Source organism: Galleria mellonella, unplaced genomic scaffold, assembly GCF_026898425.1.
Source record: "Galleria mellonella isolate WM207_F2 unplaced genomic scaffold, CSIRO_AGI_GalMel_v1 utg63, whole genome shotgun sequence".
NCBI lineage: Eukaryota > Metazoa > Arthropoda > Insecta > Lepidoptera > Pyralidae > Galleria > Galleria mellonella.
In genome coordinates this window covers 9,421,067-9,447,481 of record NW_026442130.1, presented here as the reverse complement: position 1 = coordinate 9,447,481, position 26,415 = coordinate 9,421,067, and the positions used below count along the sequence as shown (strand labels likewise).

General features: G+C 32.1%; 1 protein-coding gene across 1 annotated transcript in view; it reads right to left on the bottom strand.

The window, feature by feature from the left end:
- The window catches only part of LOC113521852 (follistatin-A-like), a 63,759-nt gene extending 37,704 nt beyond the window's left edge, over positions 1-26,055 (bottom strand). The window contains 4 exon segments of the mRNA XM_026907508.3: positions 3,565-3,694; positions 3,697-3,793; positions 3,976-4,163; positions 25,951-26,055. Coding sequence (XP_026763309.2) covers positions 3,565-3,694; positions 3,697-3,793; positions 3,976-4,163; positions 25,951-26,055 — 520 coding nt within the window.
- Between the last annotated feature and the right edge of the window lie 360 nt (positions 26,056-26,415).

The following is a 26,415-nucleotide window of genomic DNA, read 5'->3' as shown; positions in this document are numbered from 1 at the left end:
TACAAATCGAAAAGCAGCTGAACATAGCTGCAGAAAGATAAGGTTCAAAGCAGATAACTTTTGTATACCTAATGCATTGAACATTTAGTTGATAATAATTTATGCTGTAAATGAAAAATAAAACTGTAACAAAAGCTATATTCTCTTTTTGACATTGTGATGGACAGATTACGTTTGTGACAGATGCTGAACAGATGCAGATGTAAAAATCTCGTGGCTGACCCAAGCAACGCTGGCTGGACGTCGTGAATGAAGACATGTGAGCCAATGCCCTCATACAAGTAGTAATAGTAGTAGGATTCTATGTATACTATTGGTTTCATTAGAGCTATTTTGCAATATTCTAGAGATAAAAGCAGTTATAAGGCAGAAAGAAGTTTAATGATATATTCTTTTTCCGACACCATACGGTCGTTTAAAATAATAGCTGACTTAAAAAAGATTTTTCTTCGTATACTTATACAAGAACAGCGATTAAGCCGGACTCTCATAGCGGCACGGGCGGATGTTTCCCAGACATAGAAATATCATGTTATACACATAAGTGGATTTTAATATGTACACAACTAGGCGTTAAATGCTGTTAATTTCACTTAAACGTTGTTAGTCATGTACAAGCCATGACTAGCTTATTTATGCTAGCATAAATTATAATAAAGCCACCTAGCAATTGATTCTAAGGATTTCTGTTGACAATATACGTTTTTTGAAAAATATTTTAGACTACATTGTAGACATTCTTCCTTACTGATACTGAAATCTAAATGTGAGTATTTTTTGTTACCTTATTACGCTTTAACGTATCAATTAACAGTCTTGTAATTTAGTACATGCACTATATGGGATGTAGAATATAAGAAATGAAATGATGTATAGTATATCTTATATACGTGTAAGTATATTAATTATATATATTATTGTTTAGTATATTTATTTATTAATGCTTGTAAATTTTTGTAAGTATGTATGTATATCAATAATTAAAAGTACCGCATTCGTGTATTCTGACACTTCCTTAAGATGGACTTAATATATGTATTATATGTGTTAATGAATAAATAAATAAAATAAGAAATTAATATGTAAATATATTTGATCCAAACAATTAGGCTCAGGATGACTATTTATTTAGTGATTAATCCACCTTACTGACTTGACGCAATCAAATTTGGATCAAGTCAAATTTATAGACGTCAAATATAATGTAACGTAACGTCCATCTGACGGGTATACCGAATGATTTAGAATTAATCCCAATTTAAATGCGTCAAAAAAGACTGCTGATATCTCTGTATTTAAAATAAAGATGAAAGAGTAAGAAGAGAGAAACAGTTCCATAATATACTTTTAAAATTCTAACAATTATGATTTTTCCATTTTTAGAATTTTATATATATTTTGAATATTCTATGATCTGTCTTAGGTAAATGGTTTTTTTTTTTAAATTATATATTAATGTTAAATATTAACTATATGTTATACTGATCCATCTATTGTTTCTCCCTAATGGGAGAAAAGCGTGATAGAATTGCACGAATGTATACTAATCTAACTATATACTCTAAATGAAGTCTAACATTATAAATAATATATAATTTTGTAAAATTATAATAATGTGGGTGCGATGAAAGAATAATATCCGATTAATTATAATTTTAAAGTGTGTTCCGAAAAAGCAATTACTTTAACCGTGATTAAATTAACATTGGATCAACACGGTGGTATCTAAACTCTATCTATTTCAATGACTCATTCAATGAATTTCAATGAATCAGTAAACATATTTCGTTTAAAATCGTTACAGATATCATCTACGTTATATATTGTACTATATTATTAATTAATGGTTTCATATATTTAGTTATTTATTATATCGAGTAACATCTTACGTATAATAAAATTGTAAACAGATAATATTAGTACATGGAGTATCTAAAAATGAATATAACTGCTGTACCAAATTGGACACGGTTTCAACAATCGTATTTTTAAAGATCTATCTTAAAAACTGATATATGTTTTATTTTGATCACCACCTAGAAGTGGTCTAATTCATTGGTTTTCCTACTATTAAGATTTACGCGTACGAAGTAGCGGGCGAAAAGCTAGTGCAAAAAAAAAAAACAGAACCGATTTAACAACCTCTTCTTAAAGTGATATAAAAGATAGACCTTATTTTCAGAAAGAATAATTGATAAAATAGGTGCTTTGTAAACTGAATATGCAAATATATAATCATAAATCTCTCAAATATTTAGTTTTATATAAGTATTTTAAATGCATTATCGGGACTTAACGCGATGCAATATTTAAAATATGTGACAATAACGCGAAACTTTAACTATTGTATAGAAGTAATAGTAGATGTTTTAAAATATTTTTGTCTACATGTTCCTATTAAATTAGGTCTTGTTTGTATGAATGGTGTAACCATAAGATAGTAAACACTATGACGAAAAGCTGTTTCGTCATGTAAAAACACTAATAAAAAACAAAATAGCTAAGTAGCTACTTATCTATCTTGTTTTTTATTAATGTTTTTGTACGCATTTAAAAGATTACGGATGAAGGGAATTATTTTAGTTTCGAGAGTTATCAACAATCTTGCGAAATAGGTACAGAAAAATATTTTTGACTTTTAATTATATTATAGATTGCATTTGAATAATTTTTACAATTCAAAAAGGGAGAAAGAGCGACAAAATTAGATTTTTAACACGTTTTTTAACAACTTACAACATGTGTACCAAACTTTAGAATTATTAATTTGATTATTTACCAAAAATTTGTATTACCTTGGTTCATATAAACAACTGAAGACATTTTTTTACAGGTCATTTACGGACAGTTTACGTCAGTTTACAGGAAAATGTCAGTTAATTGGGAATGTGTATTTTTGCCGAATATATACTTAGTGAATTTATAGATGTATACGAATTGGCGGCAATCTCATGCTACAATTTTGTTTGCCAAGTATTCTTGGTGAAAATGCACCAATTTAAATTCATGTATTCAGTTCAGGTTTACTGCGTCGACCACCATCAGTTCAGAAAAAAAGCATTGTGTTCATTGAAAAGAGGAATCTGAACTTGCAAGATCATTAATGTACTAGTATGGTATTGTTTTATGATAGTAGCTACGTTACATACAGGTGATTGTTTCCCGCCCTAACATTGTGTTGATTTGTAATAAAATAGTTTCTAATATTACTTATTTATTTTATATATCTTTTTGAAAAATAAATATAGAAATTACTTACCGAGCATGAAGCAAATTTGAATTTTAAGTGGGACATTTTAACGTTCGTTTACCGCGTGCAAACGGGAGCTACCGGTCAAGCGACTTCGTCGAAATTATCACCATGTACAGATAAATTAATTACAGGTTATTCAATTTTCGCTTTACACATTAAATATAATTAATTTTACAGTGACTTTTTTGCTAGAATGGAATGAAAATTGAAATTTGAAAAATGTTTATTAAAAAATGTACTCCACTCCAGCAAAACATCGTAACTGCTTCAGAGAAACAGTGAGCCGCACTAACGCTGCATATAACTCTCACCTGTCGAAGGGCGCGCGAGCACAAGCACGATCAGCGGCAGCAAAGGGAGCCGCATGCTCCCGCTAGCGTCGCATGCCGGCGCGTGCGGCGCTCTGCGCTCGACGCCCGCTCGCGCGGCACTGTGCCGGCGCGCCGCGCGCTCCGCACGTCAGGCACGTGCGCGCACACCCACCCGCCACACCTCTTGCAACAAGTGAGCGCGGCAAAGGTAATGCAAGCAGTACATCGTCTTCATGAACGCGCGTATAGATGCACGCACGCAGATGCGCCGGTGATGGTCGATGGTATGTTTACGGAACGTCTGCTTGCATGCGGGTACTGTGTTTGTGGAGTTACTGATTGCTATACTTTTACTCTATGAGTGCACCGGTTGTCGCGCAATACATGAGCGCGGTGTCGGTGTTGCTCTACCGGAGATTCGAGGCGGACTGAGTGCCGGAGCCGAGCGCGGTCAGGCAGCCGACAGCGGCGCGATGCAAGTGCAGCGCCGCCGGCGACGCGCACCGCGCCGCGTGTCGCCGACCGCGCCACGCTCCGGCCTTCCTCGTACGCACCGGCCACACGCCGTGCACCACCTCTACACCGCTCACATCCACCGGCTAGACGACCCACTCTTATGCATATTACAAACTTCAAATGTTCAATACTAATGAATTACATGCACGACTGACTACGAATAGTCATCGACTCATTACAATCAGAGTCAAATGCGATGACGTTTATTTTGTTACATTTCAATAGGTATTGTGGAAATGTTAATAAATTCATAAACTGTATTGAAAGTATAAAAAGTCGCTTTATCATTATTTAGATTTTTGCTTGCTAGAAACTCTAGGAGATGATATTTCCATTTTTTATGTTATCATCGTATTGGTACCACATGAATAAATTAAATTTTCAGTCCAAAAGTATAAGACCAAAAAATTTGAAATTTTAAAAACTTTTTGATGATAATAGTTTATTTAGTACATATTTATATTTTATTTATTTAATTATTAAAATTCAATGAAAGTAGGTATTTAATTATAATATTTTAACTTATGTTAACTTTACTAATTGATTTTTCCCATACACCAATTTTTATTACTTTTAGTTATTTTTTTTAAATAACTATGCCACATATATTTCATATTTACTAAAATATTCAACAACGATTAGCAAACAATATACACTGAGTAGCTAATTAAGTTATAAATTAAAAATAAACACAATAATCGATTTGTTTCACTAATAGAATCTTGAAATTTATGCAGAATAATAATATTATAAATTAAATTACGTCATCAGTTATCTGGCAAATATATTATTATACTCCACTAATTTATTGATTAGCAATAACAATGTAATTTGGTTACATAACAACGAATAGGTTGGAGTTAAGCTTGATAATGGTGTTGGATCAACGAACTCATTGGTTAAGCGTTGAAGTCTTTTCAAGGGCGCTTATTACGTTCCATTCGTAAAAAAACTGACGAGTCTCTTTTACAGCAAAATACACATTTATATTGATATCCAAATGAGTGTCTTATCACTGTAACATAAGACGCATTATCACATTTATTCGGCCAAATCAGTAATGACTTCGATTATTATAAAATTCGAGTGAAAAACTTTAAAAGAGCTCTCGAAACATATTGTCGTTTATATTTTACTAATGATTTTGAAAATGCACAGTAGCTGAGCCGCTATTAGTCGTAATGGCCCAAGAAATCCGCCTTGATTACATATCGTACTTTATACTTAGGAGTCTTGTACCAATATGCATAATATAATATGAACAGTACAAAAGAATGACAGGAAACTTACTGCAATTTGCGATCCATACATTGAATTTAAGACTATAAATATTTTAATGTTCCGTTCTACAAAAAAACAACCAATTTTATTTTAATCATATATTTTCTATGATAATGTCCTTATATAGTAGCGTAATTTTATTTTTTGGGTGGATTGTGTGTTTTAATTAAACAAATATGAAGATGTTAAAAAGTTCGCCGGAAATAGTTGAAACTGTACTTTATCTAATTTTTATATTTTTTCAACAACACTGATAATTTTTCATATCACAAAGATAGCAAACAAGCAAAACCTTCTAATTAGAGTTAGAGGTAAGTTTGGTTTTGGAAAATAAATTACTAATATTAATTTCACTGGTAAAGGATGGTTCTGATTCCACTTTTTATGTGTAATTACAAAAAAAAAACATAATAATTAAAAAAATTATAGAACTCTGAAATGTACCTGTACTATTATTTTTATATAATCTTTTCTTATTCCACTAAATACTACTATTATTTTATTTATATAATAACTTCATCGTCATTCAATTATTAACTGAAAAATGTATATATAAGATATAATAAGAGGTATTTAAGAAAAACAATAGAAACAAAGCATAAATTTTTAGATTTTTTGTCAGTATGATTGTTTCTTTATCATGCTATAACTACTACACCAAATTGAATGCAGTTTTTACAGTAGGCTTCCTAAAGCTCTAATTTAAAATTTGTTGTGTGTTTTATCTTGATAAGCTATTTATAAATTACCTATTCCTAAAATCCATGCATGAAGTTGCGAAAAAAGATAGTATTTATATACAAAAAGAAATAAGGTTTAAAAAAATAGTCACTGGGATAGGAGATATCTACTCGTAGATCGCGGGGTGGAAACTGCCAAATTTACTTCTAATCACAAACATTGTTAAGATCTGTCTTTCAGTCGTCAATTAATTATCCTAATATAATGACAAGTTAAAGAATTAGTCAGTCAGTGGTGCATCTTTTTATTTTTTCTGATTCCGAATTGTAGTCAATGTTAAGTACCATTTGTAACTGTCATATGAAGTGACCACAGAGTGAGATCGTGATTACAGTCACCTCTTTCGATGTAAATGTCATTTTTTGTTTATAGCACAAAACAGAGTCCATCAATATGTGGGTTTGAAACATAAACATAACAATAGACCAGCGACATCACTTTTTGCTTTTGTTCCCTTTTTTTGTTTTTATCCGATGCTAAAAACTCGTATAATTAATATTTTTATTATTTTAATTTTCTGTGTAATACTAAACGATGATTTAATAAAAAAATCAGAATAGAGTGAGTATGACTATCTGTTTATTTACAACGCCTAAATTGAAATCAGTAAGATAGATAGTTAAGTAGACAAACATATAATTTATTTGCATTACTTACAGCACACAAAAAGCAACAGAAATTGATTGATTAATTGATTGTAAAAAGAGATAAAAGAATGCATATACAATAAAAAAAGAAAAATATTTTTATAGTTTTTTTTTTATTTTTAGTAAGAAAGAATTAAGGTGCTCAGTAGCCAATGTAAAGGTTTGGTTTGTCCAAGAAAAATACTTTTAAATAACTCTAAATTTTGTTCAATTCGGTCAACTTCAATCTAGATTAAATTACTATGGACTCACCATACGAATAAGCTCCTTTGGATTCATAAAAAATTTAAAAATGATTATTAAAACCGTTTGAAGATTGGCGAATATACTGTAAGATGTATTTACGAAAAACTTAAGAAAATACACTCGAATTCAGAACCTCATTATTCCTTTTGTAAATTGTTTCATAAAAAAAGCTCGGTGACAAACATTTATTATAAAAAAACAACACGTATTTTATGAGCGTGAATTTTCTAGACAGTGATGAAACTTAGGAACAAATAAAGCATTCTTTGAATTTATTACACTCTCTTCATGGGAAATGCGTAGAACTAGTTGCTAGTTAGCCGTATTAATTCTACAGGAACGAATATCGTATGGGAAATCTAAATGAAACAATGCTATTTTATAGGCTTAACATAAATCTAGATTTTCTCGTCGTCGAATGAATATCCGAGCATAAGATTTAATCTATTATACTCCCATGGAACTATATAGTTGCGAACTCAATGATAAATTGTCATAGAATTGACGTATTTAAAAATGACAATTCTATTCTTAAAAGTATATTTTTTTACAAATAATTATATGCATGTGATTCGTATGCGAAGTCACGTTATAATCTTTGTTCATAATAGTTCTCTATAGCAATTACTATGGACTCCAAGAAGTAAGAAACATACTTATTTTCACAATTTATGATATTGGTAAGGATTTATAAACTGGTTAGCTTGCACAAATTCGTTCGCATATGCCTGGAATCGATTTTAAAATCAAATAAACATACAGAGTTAGAGTGTTCTTATAAATAAATTTAATGTTAACCAAACCACCAATTCCATATTATTTCTCTTGACCGCTTTTGAATCTTAAGGATACAGCTGTCATCTGAGTCATGAAATAAAAATAATAGTGATAATTTTGTTAAAATTCAAGATAAATTTATTTTGTTAAATTTTATTTTCGAATGTATAATTAAAATAAATGTAATGCATAAAGTAAAAATAAAAGTAGCCTGTAACTCTTTTTACTGTGCTCAAATTGTTTAAATTACAGGAAAGAAAGTTTTAAATAAGTCATTGCTTTTTTCAACATTATACACACTCGGTTGTCTGTCTAGCCTATTTTGAAATCAGATGTGATGATGTGAATGTGAATGTGGGTTGAAATCAACAATTATTATGTACTACAAAATTTTCAAATATAATAACTTTAGTATGGAGCCATTTAAAGATAAGCAAGCTGAAGTGGCAATGGGCCGGTCACATAGCTTGAAGAACCGACAACTGATGGGGAAGAAAGATTCTTGAGTGGCGACCGCGTACGGGTAAACGCAGTATAGGGTGACTCCCCAATAGATGGAGTAAAAACCTGAAATGCATTGCAGAGAGTCAGTGGATACAGGTGGCTCAGGACCGTTTCTTATGGCAGTCTATGGGGGAAGCTTATGACCAGCAGTGCACGGATAATGGCTGAATTGATGATAATGATATTATATGACAGTTTTATAAAAATGATTTCATTACTTTTTATAATAATAATAAATGTATAATATGTAAATGTAATTGAATTGTGTAAAGAATAATAATAGATTAATTCAAATATGTATTTGCATGTCTGTAAAGACTACAAGTGAGATCTATATAACATAAATAACCACACCATCTATTATGTACTACTAATTACTACTAATTAATTTCATTTCATTTCAATTCATTTCATTTGGAGCCATTTTATAAGCAAGCAAGCAAGCTATAAAAAAAAATAGAAAAAGCAGTTCATAATTTTGTGAAGATACGTATTTTGCATTTGTAAAAATTATTGTAATTGTAATATTATATTATATTATATTAATATTACTTAGTCTCATTCCCATGAATTTTTTATCACTAATTACAATTCTACCATTAATATGTGCTTGTGTAGTGTTTATTTTTATTTTATTTTTTAATTATAAAGGTGCCAACAAGCATACCTACAGCCCGTCTGATGGTAAACAGTCCTTACAGCCTATAGACTATTATCATTATTTTTTTTAAAATATAGAAAAAGTTAGATAACTATAGGTATATATAAACCATTTAGCCGCAAAATGACTACTAGCGTAGAAATAATGTCTAATTATTAACCCGACTGTTAACTATCCTATTATTATTATGTCTTTCTCCATTTCAAAATCTGCTAAATCGAATGTTTTCTAATGGAATGTTAACTCCGCCTGCGCGGAGGGAAGAGATTGTTAGGAATGAGGATCTAACAACTCCATAAATAGCAATATATCCTATCAGGTCGACCTCCACGCAGTTCTCCCTGGAAACCATCGTTCAGGTTTACCATTCCATTATCACGCATTAAAAATAAACCTGCTTGCGCTATCGGTATGCACTGGCGAAGCACCAGTGAAGGATGATAAATGAGGATTGAAACAGGCCAATGTGATGAATTCAAAAATAAATAACCATGATGATTTATAGGGGGAAGTGCATGGAGATTGACCTTATAGGATATATTGCTAATAATGGGGGTCTTAGATCTTCATTACTAACAATTCCTTTCCCTACGTTACTAGTATAGTGTTATATTATTTGTGTTCCCTCTAAATCAAACGTTGGCGACGTATCTATCGAATGGACGCTTTTATAACTTGCCGTAGTACGACACGATATCGTAGAATTTTGTCGTTACTATATCATAGTGAAGTGAAATGTGTGCAAATTTTATGAAGACACTTAAATTGCCGTGTACGCCCACGGTATCGTCATGCCGTTTTAATCCACAATATCGTAAGCATCTCCGTACAATTGCATATATTTTGTTCTCTTATTATACCGTCACTATGAATCGTACGATATCGTGTCGTAGTATGATAAATTTTAAAAGCGTCTAACGCAGAATAATATTCGCAGATTTATTTATGGGTCGAATAACAGTTACGAACTGTATGATAAATTTAACAGTAGCACAAGACAAATTATGAAAGATGTCACTAAAGACACTAATGCCTACGTAAGCGTAGAAATATTTATAAACCCAAGCAGTAAACAAGGAAACGCATGTACCCATACAAATATTTTATAGTGTGGGTGTCAGTATAATGCTAATGAATATTCTAGACCACGGTGGATTACATAGAGTGTGAAGGTAATCTGTAGGATTTACTGCGCTCGCATGAGTTCTCTATGGGTTTAGAAGTTGCGTAACGAATCCTTGCTTTTGCAGTCTGACGATAGGCGCCTTTGTGGTTATAATTTTAGCTGTTTTAGGGTTCCGTACCAAAATAGTACAAAGGAATTTTTGTAGAGTGACTTTATTCGTCGGTCCGTCATAACGATATATTTTTTTATGATGGTATCAGCCGTTAACTGTCCACTAAACATGGGCTTTCCCCATAAAGGTGGTTTTGCCTACTGGCATCACGTTTGGCAGGCGGGTTGGCAACGGCAGTTAGGCTATGGTGACGTTTTAAGAAGAACACTGCGGCTCATGCCTCGACTATTAAGTTCCCGTGGTCACCTCTCACGACATCCACGTGAAAGAAAGAGGTGGCCTATTCTATGCCGGGACTTCACGGCCAAATATTTTTTGCACACTATAAAATATGTATAAAGGTACTTACATACAACTGTTGCCCTAAATAGATAAAGTAAATGCATCCTAGATAATTATTTTAAATTTGTAACAATTTAAGATAATGCTAATCTACAATTATTGTAAAAGAAATAATTGAAAAGCATTTGATGATCTAGCATAGTGTGGTCAACCGATGATGGAAGAACTTACTGTTTAGTTTGTTTGCTTCCATGGTTTCTACTATCTCTGGCTTGAGACAGTGACATTACATGTTAGTCTATTGTAGAATAAAAACATTGATCCAAAATATTACAAATAATTCATTATTTTAACATATAAATTGTCAATCTATTCTTATTAGCCCGTAGTCTTTTTATTATCAACCTGATGTAAGCTCTCTTCGCATCCCGATACTATAATGAGTACATATAATATTTAGAATATTACTTATATAACGACTATAACAGCGGGAAATATCTATAATCTAATAGTATAAAGAGGAAAGATTTATTATTTGTTTGTTTCCAATTGATAAAATCAAAAACAATTTAATCGATTAAAAAAATTCTTTCAGAGAATAATATAGGCTATATAGCCTATATTCGCACCGATTGATAGACTTTTTGAAAATAATATATATTATTTTCAAAAAGTCTATCAATCGGTGCGAAGCCGGACCGGATTGGTAGTAATTAAATAAATTTACTTTATAAGTATAATATTCAAGTTTCCCCTAACCTAGTCGAGGTCGGCTCTGTGTCCGTTCACCATTAACTATTACCACTATTACTGCTCAATACAGTCCATTAACAAATTCCTCAACAAGACTTATATCGTTGAAATATGCGGGCGGTAATGCGATGCCAAGAATTTGGTCGAATCGACAACTTTACAGCACATGTTTACCTCGCGGCGTCGGCTATTTCTGAATATACACAATGCAAGCGTGCCTCCAGTTTGCAAATTGCACGATTGAACTAGATTTCACATTTGGTGTATGACATCTTTATGTTTAGTGATGATTTTAGATCGTTGTGGGCGCACCGGTTATGTTTTCAACATCCGTGTGCATTAGTCGATTGATATTCTTTTATACTATATATTTACAGTTACACACAGTTTAAAAATATTTGAAAACAATAAATGCTTCTTAATAATATTATAAAATGGTAACTAAACGATATCTGTACATGGGAAATATAAAAAAAAAAATGTATATCCCTCAAGTATTTTTTTAAATAAGAACAATGGATGTCTAGACAATTCTTTTTAGAAATTTTGTCTGTCTCTCTATATGTTTGTTTCGGCATCACACAAAACTCTACACCGATGATGTATCAAGATAAAATTTATACTTATTAAATTTTAAGTTTGACCTTCAGTAATATATCTGTGAAAACCGCTTTCAACTTGGTGAACTAGTTTTTGTGTGATACCGGAACAAACATATAGACAGACATAGGTACAGATAGACATAAAGACAGACACAAATATTCCAAAAATATTGTTTTGACTTATACTGCATACAGGTATCGTTTAGTTATAGTTTTATTATATTAATTACAAAAGGGAGATTTAATACAAAAGTCGTTTGAACCCTGTCTCACTGATGTTTCTGCTTTGAAGCAGCTGTATTTGCAAAGCTGTTTTGGACTAAAAGGTGCAATATGGATACAGAACACAATTCTTTAAAATTGCAATGTTTAGGCTCACATTGTACTCTGTGATATCTACTCTATTTTCTATACTCTGGTCACTTTTTTCCATGAGATAGGTCGCCAGCTGTTTCAAAATGTATAAAACATTTGTGTAATATAAAAAGTACTGTTAAAGCTTTACTTATTTTTTAAATCAATCAAAATAGTAGTTATAGTGTAAAGATATTCTTTGATTGTAATTTTCTATACCTTTTTTCGTTTATATTTTTATAATTTTTTATATATTGTAATAAATGCGAAAGTTTGTAATAATGGATGTATGTTTGTTACTCTTTCAGATAAAAAGTACTTAATTTTTTTTATACAACTTAGAATGGCAAACAATCTGACTGCCCACCTGATGGAAAGTGGTAACCGTCGCCTATAGACATGAGCAGTACCGTGGACATAACAGAGTATACTGTTTCGCCCATGATACCCCCCATGCATTGCCATTCCTGAGGACTCAGGTGTTATTCTTCTGTACCCTGTAAATTCACGTCATATCCCACCCTTCAAACCGTAACACAGCCATGCAAACACAACTGCTTATGGATTAAAATAATGGATTTAAATGAAATTTCCATGATAAAATCCTAACTATGTGCTACATAGTATATTTTATGTAGTGTTTTATGTGGGCGGAGTCGCGAGAATCAGTATATAAAATATACTATTATAATATATAATATTTATTAATAGCTAGTAATATTAAAATAAAGTAAATATTCTTTAATTGCAATTTTCTATGTCTAAGATATTATACTGTGGATTATCTGTATGAATATGTAATTATATTGAATGTGGCTATAGGCGATTGGTTGCATGTAGATGTAACCAATTAAAAGTAATTGATACGATAATGATGTATCGACTTGACTTGTCTGTATAAACATAGAAGAATTTCTGCATTGATGCAGGGTTTTACTTAGCATTTCCTTATTAGAAAAACTGGCAAAATGACCAGAAATTAAAATTGTGTAAGAAATAATTATACAATGGTATGCAAAAAACTATAATTAGTTTTACCTAAAAATATAAATATTAATTTATATTTTTATTATTTATAACATTATTTACTCTTATCCATAAAACAATTATAAAATACCTTTACTTAACTAATAACTTTACCAATTGAATATGAAATTCTGTTTTAGGTTCGTGTATTATACGAGAACATGGAAAACAAGAACGCAAGAACACACGAATGTGTTTGCTATTTCTAAACCGATATTAATCGTTTCTGCAATTGTTAGGTGTTATTCTCATGTATGCCCAGTACAATTTCATTGAGAAGATTGATTTTTGCGTGTTTATATTCCTAGATAGCGCGTGTTAATATTATATTATCTATGATTTTAAAATCTTCTTACTCTATGTATTCGTATCTGTCTTAGGTATTTATTTATTTAATTCCTTATTGCACCAGAAACAAAAATATAAAAATATAAATATTTCAAGTGAAATAAAGTAACATAAATAAAGATTGAAATATAAATATACATAAAGGTACAAAAGGCAGTCTTATCGTTAGGGCAATCTCTTACAGACAACCTTTGGTTAAAGGAGAACAGATAGAAGTGGATAGGTAGCAAGTAATCAGTGGGTAACATGTTTAATTTCCATGAGTAATTTATATTTATTTTTTGTAAACAGTTCCTATCTAATGTTGTGAAAACAAGAACGACTTTTTATCCTGGCGTACAGGTATTACGTGTTATTTTACTACCAAGAATACTAAGTAATTCAAGAAACTTCTTTAATGATATATGATAATCTCTTTGTGTTAAGTGTTTATTTATGAATGAAAACTATGATAAAGATAATCAGAATGTGTTAATCAATGAATTAAATTTATTTATTCATTATTGTGTAATTATATTTGGTTGTATGGTCCTGGCATAGAATAGGCCACCCCTTCTTTTTCCATAAGAGTCGTAAGAAGCGACTAAGGATGGGCGAATGATGGCCAGCAGCATCCCTCTTAAAACATTTCTAAAGCCTAATTGAGGTTGCCAATCCGCCTGCCAAGCGTGGCAACTACTGGCAAAACCTCCTAAAGTGGAGGCTTATGTTCAGCAGTGGACAGTTAAAGGCTGTTATGATGATGATGATAATGCATCATTATATACAATTGAATAAATAAGGTCATGATTTTAAGTCCAGGTGGAATCTAAGAAATTTATCGTATGATTCGATTACGTTCAATAAGTAAAACTACTACTGATTAGTAGTGATTGATTTAGTACATTTGCTACGTGATATATGTTATTTCTAATGAGATGAAAATGAAGTGGTTGCAGCATCTCAGACAAGAATCATGTTCAATGTCATTATCTTCCACAGTTAAGATAAATATGATGACCCTCATTAATTAAAAAATCATTACGTTTTTTAACTATACGTCGCAGCCATGCTTCGATAACATATACATCTTAATGTTTCGAGAAATAGTTTTTAAATGATGATAATTATGTACTGTTATACGCTGGCAGGACACTAATAAGTGTTAACATATCTTGATTGGTTCCCAGAGGAAATCAGAAATGGTTTCCAAGGACAACCGCGTGCTGGTCGACCTAACTATCCGAGAAACATAACTAACTTCGGCAATTGGTTAAAAATATCTTAAAACCTTGTGCCATCTATTTATTCAAAATACGAGACAGGGCAATGACACAAATTAATTATTATTTGGAATAAAATTAGGGAATAGGTAAATAGGGTAAAATTTTAAATATTACCAACCTTTACAGGAGCATTCTATTCGTAAAAATGAAGATTTTACTCATACAAAGAAGGGGTCAAAAACGACAAATAATTATTAAAAAACATTGAGACTTCCATAACAACACGTTCACTTGTTAAATTAATTAACTAAACAGAGTTTAAATTTATTTGTAGATATTTATATTTTTTTTGGGAAAAGGTTTTGTTAGGGCACTATTGTTGCAGGCATCCATAAGCTGCAGTGACCGTTTATCATCAAACGGGCTATATGTTTGTTTGCCACTTTTATGGTATAAAGAAACACACCCTTCAAAGCATACTAATGATTTCGATTTTAGTTTATATATTACCTACATAGATTCATCATCATATTATCATGTCAACTGTTATCTGTCCATTGCTGAACATAGACTCCCCATAGACTGCCATAAGGAACGGTTCCAAATCATCTACATCCAGTGACTCCGTAGAATGCATTTGAGAACATAGCTCTATCTAGTAAGGGGCCGTCTTATCACTGCGTTTACCTATACTTCCTTCCTCATTGGTTCTTCGATCTATGTGACCAGCCTATTACCACTTCACCCTGCTTATTTTTCATCCTCGAATATAGATTATATATAATTAAAGTTGCTAGTTCATCAGTCATCAGGAAAGTCATTGGGAATACCCGTAAACATAGGTTCTACAAGTATATACCAGGTACCAACCTATAGACTGCGCACACGGTCGTTGCGTCATCTAGTCTAGACGATGTCTTGACAAACATTGTATGCGACTTGTTTACTCGCTTGTAATATCCACAAACAATATTTTATATATATGTAGAATTATAGTTTTTTTCGACTGTAACATGCACTAGTGTCTAAGCATTATGTTGTAGTTATTTGATACTGGCTTTTACCCGTGACTTCCTCCGCGTAACTGGGTTCTTTTTTTTTGATGGGTGCAAATGGAATGGTAACCCCGCCTGCGCTAACGGGATACGCTGGTGGAACACCAGTGAAGGGTGATCGATGAGAATGAAAACAGGCCAGTTAGCCTATCATGATGAATTCATCAGGAATTAACCACGATAGTTTTCAGGGGGAACCGCGAGGAGCTCGACCTGTTTGGGTATAATGCTAGCAATGGGATTCTCAGTCTCCATTACTTACAATCACTCTCCTCCCCGCGTAACTGGGCTGTGTTTACTGAGCAGGAAAAGAAGTAAACTACATCCTTTTCCATCTCATATAGTAATAAGTAATAAGTGTATACCAAATTATATTAGTAAGTAATTTGGTATACACTTAATTATATACATAAATATATACACTTAGTAAATACATAATAGTAGTAAGTGTATACCAAATTTCATAGTGACTGGTTGAGTAATTAAGATATTATAAGGTAACAAATAAACAAACAGTCACTTTTATATTTATAATATTACTAAGGATTATTACAAAAACAGTTGTAATAATATAAAGTGTTTTTCTATTAATATTCTCATGTTTGTAATAAAATTTCCATGAAATAACAAAAATCCCTAATAGGTATTAACAGTTCCCGTACTTTTTTTTTGATGGGTGAAAATGGTATGATAACCCCGCCTGCGCTAATGGGATACGCTGGCGGAGCACCAGTGAAAGGTGATAGAGAATGAAAACAGGCCAGTTAGCCCATCATGATGAATTCATCAGGAATTAACCATGATAGTTCCCATGGAGAACTGCGAGGAGGTCAACCTAGTTGGGTATATTGCTAGCAATGGCCCCGGCATAGAATGGGTCACCCCTTCCTTGCAGCGTGTCGTAAGAGGCGACTAAGGACACTTAATGGTCGAGGGATGGACAGCAGCGTCCCTCTTAAATCAATGTATTTCGTGCTTACATTTCACGAAATACATTGAACGTACATTAGGTACATATGTATATTTGAATAATGTAGAAGTAACAGACAAACCTACTAAGCCTAGCGAATGTTCTATTATTGGAAAATTAGTAAGAAATTTTAATTCAAAGTTTTTGGTATTTGCTCTTTTGAAGTATAATAAATCGTCTTTTAATTTACATAGCAAAAATTAAAAAAAAAAGGAGATTCTTAATTGGATGTCATTTTCCTGGGTGTATGTTACTCGATATCATTGACTATTCCGAACTGAATTTGATTATTATTTTTAATTAATGTGAAGGATTATAGAGTCCTGCCTATTCCTCGACCAATAATAATATATAAATAATAATGGGCAGCAGCGTCCCTCTTAAAACATCACATCACCAAAAACCTAACTTTGGTTACCAACTTGCGTGGCAAATACTGACATTTTCCCCCTTCCCTCCCTCCTCCAACCCTTATAGAGGAGGCCTATATTCATCAGTGGACAGTTAACGACTGACATAATGATGATGATTCTATACTCTTATGTTATATATATAGGGGAGTCTGAAGAAAGTAACTTTATGAAAAGCCATCTGGTAAGTTTGAATACTAAACTAACTAAATAGTAGCCATTGTCTTATTGGGATTACTCGAGCCCAGCAGTGGAACGTTAATGGGTCGTTTTGTATACTGCTGGTTTTTTCGTGAAATATAATGTACATATTTTTAACATTCTGTTTCTATTATGTAGGTAAATATTTCAGTAATTAATAATAAATACGTAGAACTACTTTTGACACCAGTGGATGGGTTAAAATGTAAAAGGTAGCGCATGTGACCTTTCCCATATCTACACGTCATCGACGTCTAGACGCGGACTTCACAAACATTGTGCTAACATGCTGTGTTTGCGCATCATCTTCACACAATACAAATTACAAATCGTCATTTCAATTTTCACGATGTTGGTATATCTTATTTTTTTAATGTTATTAATGTAAAAATTTCTTTAAATAGCAACGCATAAGGATCCCTCATGGGCGACACAATAAAATCTGTTGTCTACGGTACTGTTCATGTCTATAGGCAACGATTGCCATTTTCCATCAGGTGGTAGTTTGTTTGCTATTCTGATTTGCATTAAAAAAAAGCTACCTTATGAAAAGTAGTAAGGGTCGCATAGAGGCCATCATTATCATATCAGCTGTTAACTGTCCACTGTTGAACATAGGTTCCCTCAAAAGGGTAGTTTTGCTAGTATTTACCACACTTGGCAGGCGAGTTGGCAACCGCAGTTAGGCTTTGGAGATATTTAAAGAGGAACGCTGCTGCTCAACCCTCGGTTATTAAGTTCCTTTAATTGCCTCCTATGACACCCACGGGAAAGGAAGAGGTAGCCTATTCTATGCCAGAACTACACGGTGTATAGAGGTATGAAACCTGAATATCGTAATACTAATTTCGGGCCATCTGTAAATTATTCCTCATGAATTTCATGATTTTTGGACTCTGCTATATAATGCACCCATCTTCAGACATATATTAAGGATAGAAAATACCTATGGGCGCTGTTATTATCTCAGGATGTCGTATATATTGTAAAAATTCTTATATAACTAGTATTTTTTCTTAAAAGCTACGATATAACAAACTTTTTAGATATTTCATAAGGAAAAATATTTATTTAAATAATTTCATTGGTCAAATCAAAGTGTATATAAAGTATACAAAAGGCAAATTTAATACTAGTAACATTGTCTATCGGCCAAACGGTAGCTTGACCAGTGAATCACGAACGCGGTACTTCATTATTAGGATTGATAATGTTAAATAACATATGTATACGTATACCTAATAAACTTAATATAATTGTAATAACGTAAAATAATAACATAATTTACATATATAAATATAATGAAAAATAATGTATATAAAAGGAAGATTCGAAAGAAATTTTCGTTAAAAATTACAGTTATTATAATATAATGTTTTATTTTCATTCCTGATTTATACAGATGATGTCACACAGCTTATGACCCATTCCCTTTATCATACAATGTCACATACTTGACCTTCCTCACTCATCCTATATGATGTGACATAATTTATGCAATGTGTCATGTAACGATCATGGTAACTGTCAAACACGTCATTTTTGAGGATTAAGGCCCAATGTTATTTGCATTTTGTATTGTACTGTTAGATTTCAGCATAGATACATAGATAGATGGCACGAAATGTGAATACAGAGGTATGTAGTTGACTCTATATAGAGTCTCTTTCTTGTTGTATCCATGCCAGTTCTACGGATTCATGCTTTTTTCTAGACTATGTGAATCTATGTTTGTGTAAGTTCATCTTCAGATTTAATAAGTCCCGACGACATCGATGTCTAGAATTGTGTATTTGTCAATTAAGTGTGTATGTCTGAGTATTCGACATGACTCATGTCTGGACTGCCAGAAACAGTACAGAACGCAACCTATTTTTTGTCTTGATTCGTCATAAACATAATTTACGATCTAGTCAAAGATTATGGTTCGGCAGGAGTGATTAACGAAAATAATAAAATACGTAATTTTTATGTTTACTTGCTTACATCAATTGTTATAGAAGAAAAATATATAAAATAATTATTCATAGAGGTAAAGGAAATGACGAATTACCAACGAGTGTGTCAGTTAAGTCTCAAGAGATCTCATTCTCTTACTGGGTAATATTTTATAATTATGATTATTAATATTATTATGATATTATAATGAATACTGTTTCTCTGTTATAACTGCTAAATTTTAGTTTACAGTCAATTGTATATATACTCAATTATATTTTTATCTATTGGCATGAGATTAAGTATTATTATATGTATTTCATCATTATTTATTTACATCTTATATAGAATATTTTTTTTACAATCTTATTTGCATTTAATTTAAATTTTAACACTCAATCAGGCCCGCCGCGTCAGTTGGAATAAAAAGTGTTGGTATGAAATCTATGTAATTAATTATTTATGTTGGAAATTTGAAAATTTTACACAAATTCAATAAATTTGAAAATTTTAATAAAACCGGGTTTTTTCGATTTTGATGTAACCAGCATATATATATATATATATATATATATATATATATATATATATATATATATATATATATATATATATATATATATATATACGCAATTAATTTGAATACTAGGTTGCTAAATCTATATCGATCCAGCCATTCTAAAGTGATGCATTTACTAATGAATAGTATTTAGGTAATTTATATAGATGATTGATACTTATTTCTTATCTTCACCTCTCAGTTTATATGTTAAGGTACACCACGGAACCCTGGAAAGTCTGTCACATCCTAATAACTAACGTGATAATTATGTAAAACATCCAGTTTTTGTGAACATAACTCAGTAATGTTCCCAAATTATAGCCCCCAGCACCGATTTAGGAGGTAATAAATAACGAAAATGAAGAAATAGATTATGCGATCCAATAAATAAAAACAAAACCATTGTTTTGATAATTTATGGGTAAAATAATGACATGGTTCAATGTGTTACCTCGAACTAAATATTTAGTTTGGCCTGTTATGACCAGATTGTGTGGCCTATTTATCGTCTACCTAGTTTTTTCTACTGATTTCTTTTGTAGATATGAATATAATTATGTTTTTGATTTTAATCAGAATATGAAATAACCAAAAATTCCTGGAATGTTGAGGAGTTACAGCATGAGTTATTTAAATTCCTTTTTGTGAATAGTCATTGGTTTGGAATAAGCAACACTTCGCACTTATACAAGTCCAAAATGAAGGATCAATGTAAATACCAGAGGGAAACTTAGTACAAAAGTCGTTTGCTTGGGCACCTTTGTTCCATTCGTGTATCTACCGTGAAGCAGTTGTGTTTGCATGGCTGTGTTTCGTTTTGATGGATGGGATATGGCGTGAATTTACAGGGTACAGAGGAATAATGCCTGAGTCCTCAAGAATGGCAACGCATGGGGGGTATCATGGGCAAAACAGTATACTCTGTTATGTCCATGGTACTGCTTATGTCTATAGGCGATGGTTACCACTTTCCATCAGGTGGGCCGTCAGCTTGTTTACCATTCTAAGTCGTATAAAAAAAAACTATATTTCTTAATTTTTATGCAATACATTATTTAATCTATGAAACTTCCCTCCCCCTCCCTCCATGAGTCCAACTCACACTTGATGGGTTTTATTTTCTAGACCGTTTATTTTTATAACAAATATTATAAATGTGAAATTGAAAACTCTTTTATGCGCGATAATGAAATGGTTACCCCGCCGGCGCCATTGGTATACACTGACGGGGATCTAGTGAGTGATGATAGGTGAGTATGAAAGGGCAGGTCAGTTAGACCATCGTGACGGAATTTATCGAATTATTTTCGATAAATTCCGTCACGATTTACGTATTTTATCGAAATTATTCGAATATGAAAGATTACATTCTTATAGACTTTGTATATTTTTCACTGTTGAAGTCGCATTTTCTATACAATTTTGTGTTTGTAGATATGTAGATAGATATACTTTCGTGGTCTAATTTCATGTACATATGTTTGTGATAATATTCGTAAATGAACCTAATTAGAATATTGAGTAGATCAAGTATAAATTAGATAAAACAGAAGGCAATTATCGTTACAAAAGAAAACTTAACAACTGTCTTGTTCATTAGAATTTTATTGCGAACACGTGTGTGCGACGAACTGTAGAGTTGTCAGTGTCACGCGATATGTTTTGTCCACAGCTTCTGCGAATGGGAGAATCGTGGAAAAAGCCGTCTGTGAGCCGAGTTCCACTTTATTTACAAAATTTTCTCTTTTGTTGCCAAGCCGAGTGAATGCGTAGCGACTACTTGTGTTTGTCTGATTGATTACGATTCATCCTCGGAACTATATTAGTGTTATTAAAGTTTTATAAAAATGTTCTTAGATATTTGGTATTTCAACGGCTGAATGGAATTAAAATGCAATTCGAGTGCAAAACAATGTATTTGCTTGGCAAATAAATGGCGGCTTTAATCATCACAACATTATTATGAGAACGACACGGAAGTAAACATAAATTGCAAAAAGAATAATCATTAGTTTATTCCTTCTTCGTATTATTTTTACTGAAACACCGCATATCAAATTGACCTTAAGCTTAGTTAAATACTACTCCAAACGAATTTGTCTGACAGAGAATATGTGTTTCATATTTCTGTTTTTCTATTTAACCTTCTTCGCCATAATAATATAATTAAATTGTGTTCCACAAAACAGACTTTAATTATGGCAAAACTAGTTATTTTGATTAAAAACTAAACTACTGACCCATTCTGATAAAATTTCTATGTGATCCATCTCTAAGTATATGACTCGTCTTTAAATCCCTTAGATAAAAAAAAAATCTGAATCACACCTAACGCAGTTACGAGGTAACAGAAATATAAAAAAAAACAACCGTATTGAGAACCTCCTTCCATTTGAAGTCAATTAAAAACACTGATGACTCGAGAATTCCTTTTGGAAATCGTTTAAAAACAATTGCACCAAAATAATTCAGTGTCTTACTTTTCGACGATGTGGGCACGTATCATCGTAAATATTCACGTACCACATCCTGCCCCGCGCATATATGCTGTATATTGTTGTTTTTGCGTCTTACAAGACACTTGGCAATGATAAAAAAGGTAAGAAAAAGTCTAACATGATCTTGTAATGACTGTTAAATAATAGAGGTTAAATATTTCATTGCAAATATCGAAGCATATCCGTTTGTTAATAGAATAACAGGATTTACTTTAAAAGTAAAATTTGATATCACATTATGTAGTTGAATAAAGTATTCTAATTCGGTTAATTATAAAGTCCGTATAAGACATTTTCTGTTTAACAATAATGTCTAATAGTCTCCATGGTGTCACACCCATGTTGGTGTTAGGCATGTTCAAAGTTCCAAATGAAACAAGGCTTCTAAGAAGACGGAATGTATAAACGACTGTTATTTTATCTAGTTACACATTTGCTTTTCTATGTCATCAAACAAGAATGAAGGATAAGCAAAAAGCAGACATAATCGCACACTCGAGTTACCCTGTGAAGAAAAACAAAGTAATTTATGAGGAACTATTAAACCTTATCTGGGATTCGGTTTTGTAGTTACATATTGTTAGTTTAACAGCCCGTTTTATTTTTTGCTTATACATATTTAGATCACATGATAATAGGTAACTAATGGAATCGTCGTAAACAAGTTAAATTATAGTTCTTACTGGAATTATTAATGATCCAAGTAAAAACTATAATGTAATTATATTGTATCATAGATATCATAAAAATAATGATGTGACTCATAATATTATTTAAGTTAATTGTAAAATAAAATAAATGAACTATGAAGATATAGACGAGAAGAAATGAGCATAATTGTTTTATTGTTTACTTAACTGTCGCTAACTTTATCTAGAATTAATATAAACACTATCCTGTGTGTTAATATAGAATATAATAGATAGATAGATAGATACTCTTTATTGTTTCCTCCAAAAGATTACAATAGTAAACTTATTATAAATATAAATAATTACAAGAAATAATCACAATGACAATGGTCAATTTATTTGGCAAATTTATTTAAGTCTGTTTAGTTATGTGCTTACAGTGATTTAGTAATTATTACTACTAGTTACTTATAACTCACTAGGACCTATTCATTGCTTAGAAAGAATGAAGTGCAAAGACCTCACCTACATACACTGTCAATAATTTATCAAATTCTCATTGAACTGTATCTAATAGCCATCTTACCCGTTTCTGTTGTTTTTGTCTTTCGAACTGATGAACAGAATGGCCAGTGGCATAATACGACCTTTGTGCTTAGAAATGGCAACGCATGAGCAATGAGGGTGGGACAGAATGAGCGTCTATATTGTTGTAGATATTATAGACGATGGTTTCTATTTCTCATCGGATGGGTGGTTAGCTTTTTGTCATTAGTAGAAGTAGAAAGAATATTACAAAGATTTTCTAACTATATTACCAGCTTGCTTTTTATTTTACTGCGTGAGCAAATCTACAGAATATTGCTAGTATATATCGCAAATGGTAATAAATATTCGCCCATTATACCCCCCCCCCATTATGATGGTAATGTGACATCCAGATACATTTACCCCTCGATCATTAGGAGTCGAGCTCATCAAAAACTAGATGATTGTTAATAAATTCTAGATTATTTTTTTACAATTTGAGATAAATCATGTTTTTATATAGTTTTCGTGAGATATTTAAATTAATTCATATCAGCTGTCAATTAGAGATCAGTTCACAATGTTTTTTTATGCAACTTAGAATGGCAAACAAGCTGACGACCCACCTGATGGAAAGTGATAACCGTCGTCTATAGACATGAGCAGTACCCTGGACATAACAGAGTATATTGTTATGTCCAGGGTACTGCTCCATGATACCCCCATGCGTTGCCATTCCTGAGGACTCAGGTGTTATTCTTCTGTAAATTCACTGTCACATGCCTTTCAACCGAAACACAGCCATGCAAACACAACTGCTCCACGGTAGAAACACGAATGGGACAGAGGTGCCCAAGTAAACGACTTTTGTACAAGCTCTCCCTCTGGTAAACACTATTAATATTATATTAGACTGATAAATGCAAATATGCAACAGATATGCAATCTTAATAAGGATTTTACTGATGTACAATCTTAATTAAATTCTTTATCATATATTTTCTACTATTTTATTGTTTCCGTTTTGTTTTATTTAACACTAAGACACCGGTATATCTACATGATATTACAATTTACATTATTTAAAGCACGGAAAACTCTATTAGAATAATATTTGCACATAAATAGACCTTCTTTGCACCTGTATGCACCCTGATTGACCCCGCGAGGATAATATATTTACGTATTTATTAAATTAATACTTTGTTAACGGTAAAAACGTACATACATGAAAATATCGTTAAATAATTATTTTTATATTTTACATTTATTGCAGTATTTATTATATATTTTGTATATAATCAAATAAATGGAATCAACATCTGGGCGGGAGCACCTAAATACCAGCTTGAACCCTTCGACTTCTTGCAACGTCGCGCTATGAGAATTGTTGGTGATCCCAGGCTTACAAGTGGTATCGAACCCTTAAGTCGTAGGAGAGATTTTGTCTCACTCTGCGTGTTCTACCTTTTATACAACGGATTGTGCTCAGAGGAATTGTTCAATATGATGCCTACAGCCACTTTCTACTATCGTACGGCTCGCCATCGACAGGGAGTTCATCCTCATGTCCTACAGTCTCAATGGTCACGTATAGCGCAGTTTCAGAGATGTTTTTTTCCTACGAACACTCAGGTTATGGAATGAGCTCCCTGCCGAGGTTTTTCCAAGAGCCTACAGCATGGGGGTAAGGAGATTTCTTCAGGGTCGGCAACGCATGTGTAATACCTCTGGTATTACATGTGTTCATAGGCTGCGGTAACCACTTATCGTCAGGTGGGCCGTATGCTTGTTTGCCACCTCAGTGGTATAAAAAAAAAACATTAAATATTATTCAAAAACCATTAATTATATATTTACTGGAATTAGATTCATGTTTTTTTTTTCAAACAAAATAACGACACGTAGCGAATTCTCAAGCGTGCAATTATCTACTTGTATAATAGTTTAATTAAGATATTATTGTATACGTAAACCTTTCTTAAAAAAACATCTAAATGGCAGTAAAACACAAATCAGAATCCTCTGCGTGATTTAGAAGAAACCAGAGAAACAAACACCTGCGAATAGCGACTTTGTTCTATAGTTACTCTACATATTTAGATATAAGTAAATTTAATAAAAAAAATATTATGTTTATTTGCGATTTTTAGTAACACAACTTATAGATCTTTATAATATTTTAAACATGTTTTATTTTTAATACTGTAGACTTTCTTTTGATTAGACAGAAACAATTATTACATGCCTTTTTGCAGTAAGCTTCCTATAAGTGCGTATATTTTTGTCGTGACTTCATTGATCGTATTTGACACATAAACGTCAATTCAACTCGTATAAAACAGTATTACATCATCATAGCTCAGTGTGGTGTACGTGTAGGGTGTACCGGACGAATGCAAGGTGCGCACTGCGCGGGAGTTGATGGATGCAACTTTTTTTAGCGACTGCCACATCCGCGTCTGCACAAGTTTTTACCCGCGCATGCGTCTGCGCGTTTTTCACCGATCCGATTGATGACCGTCTGCCACCTCGGCTGTATTTACGTTAATCTGTAATGTAAATTATCGTTGAGATGTCTGTTCGAGAGACGTATCTGTTTTAAGAGTACTTGTCTATACCTACTTCAACTAAGTATTAAGTCACTAAAGATATTGCAAAAAATATATTATTTCAATTAGAGATTATTCAACTTGACTTTTGTATATGTATTGTTATTAGTTTTATTTTATACTTTAAGATTTCATATATTTATTTTAAAATATTAAAGTGTAAAATAAATATATTGTAAAAAACATCCATTGTTAATGTTGGAT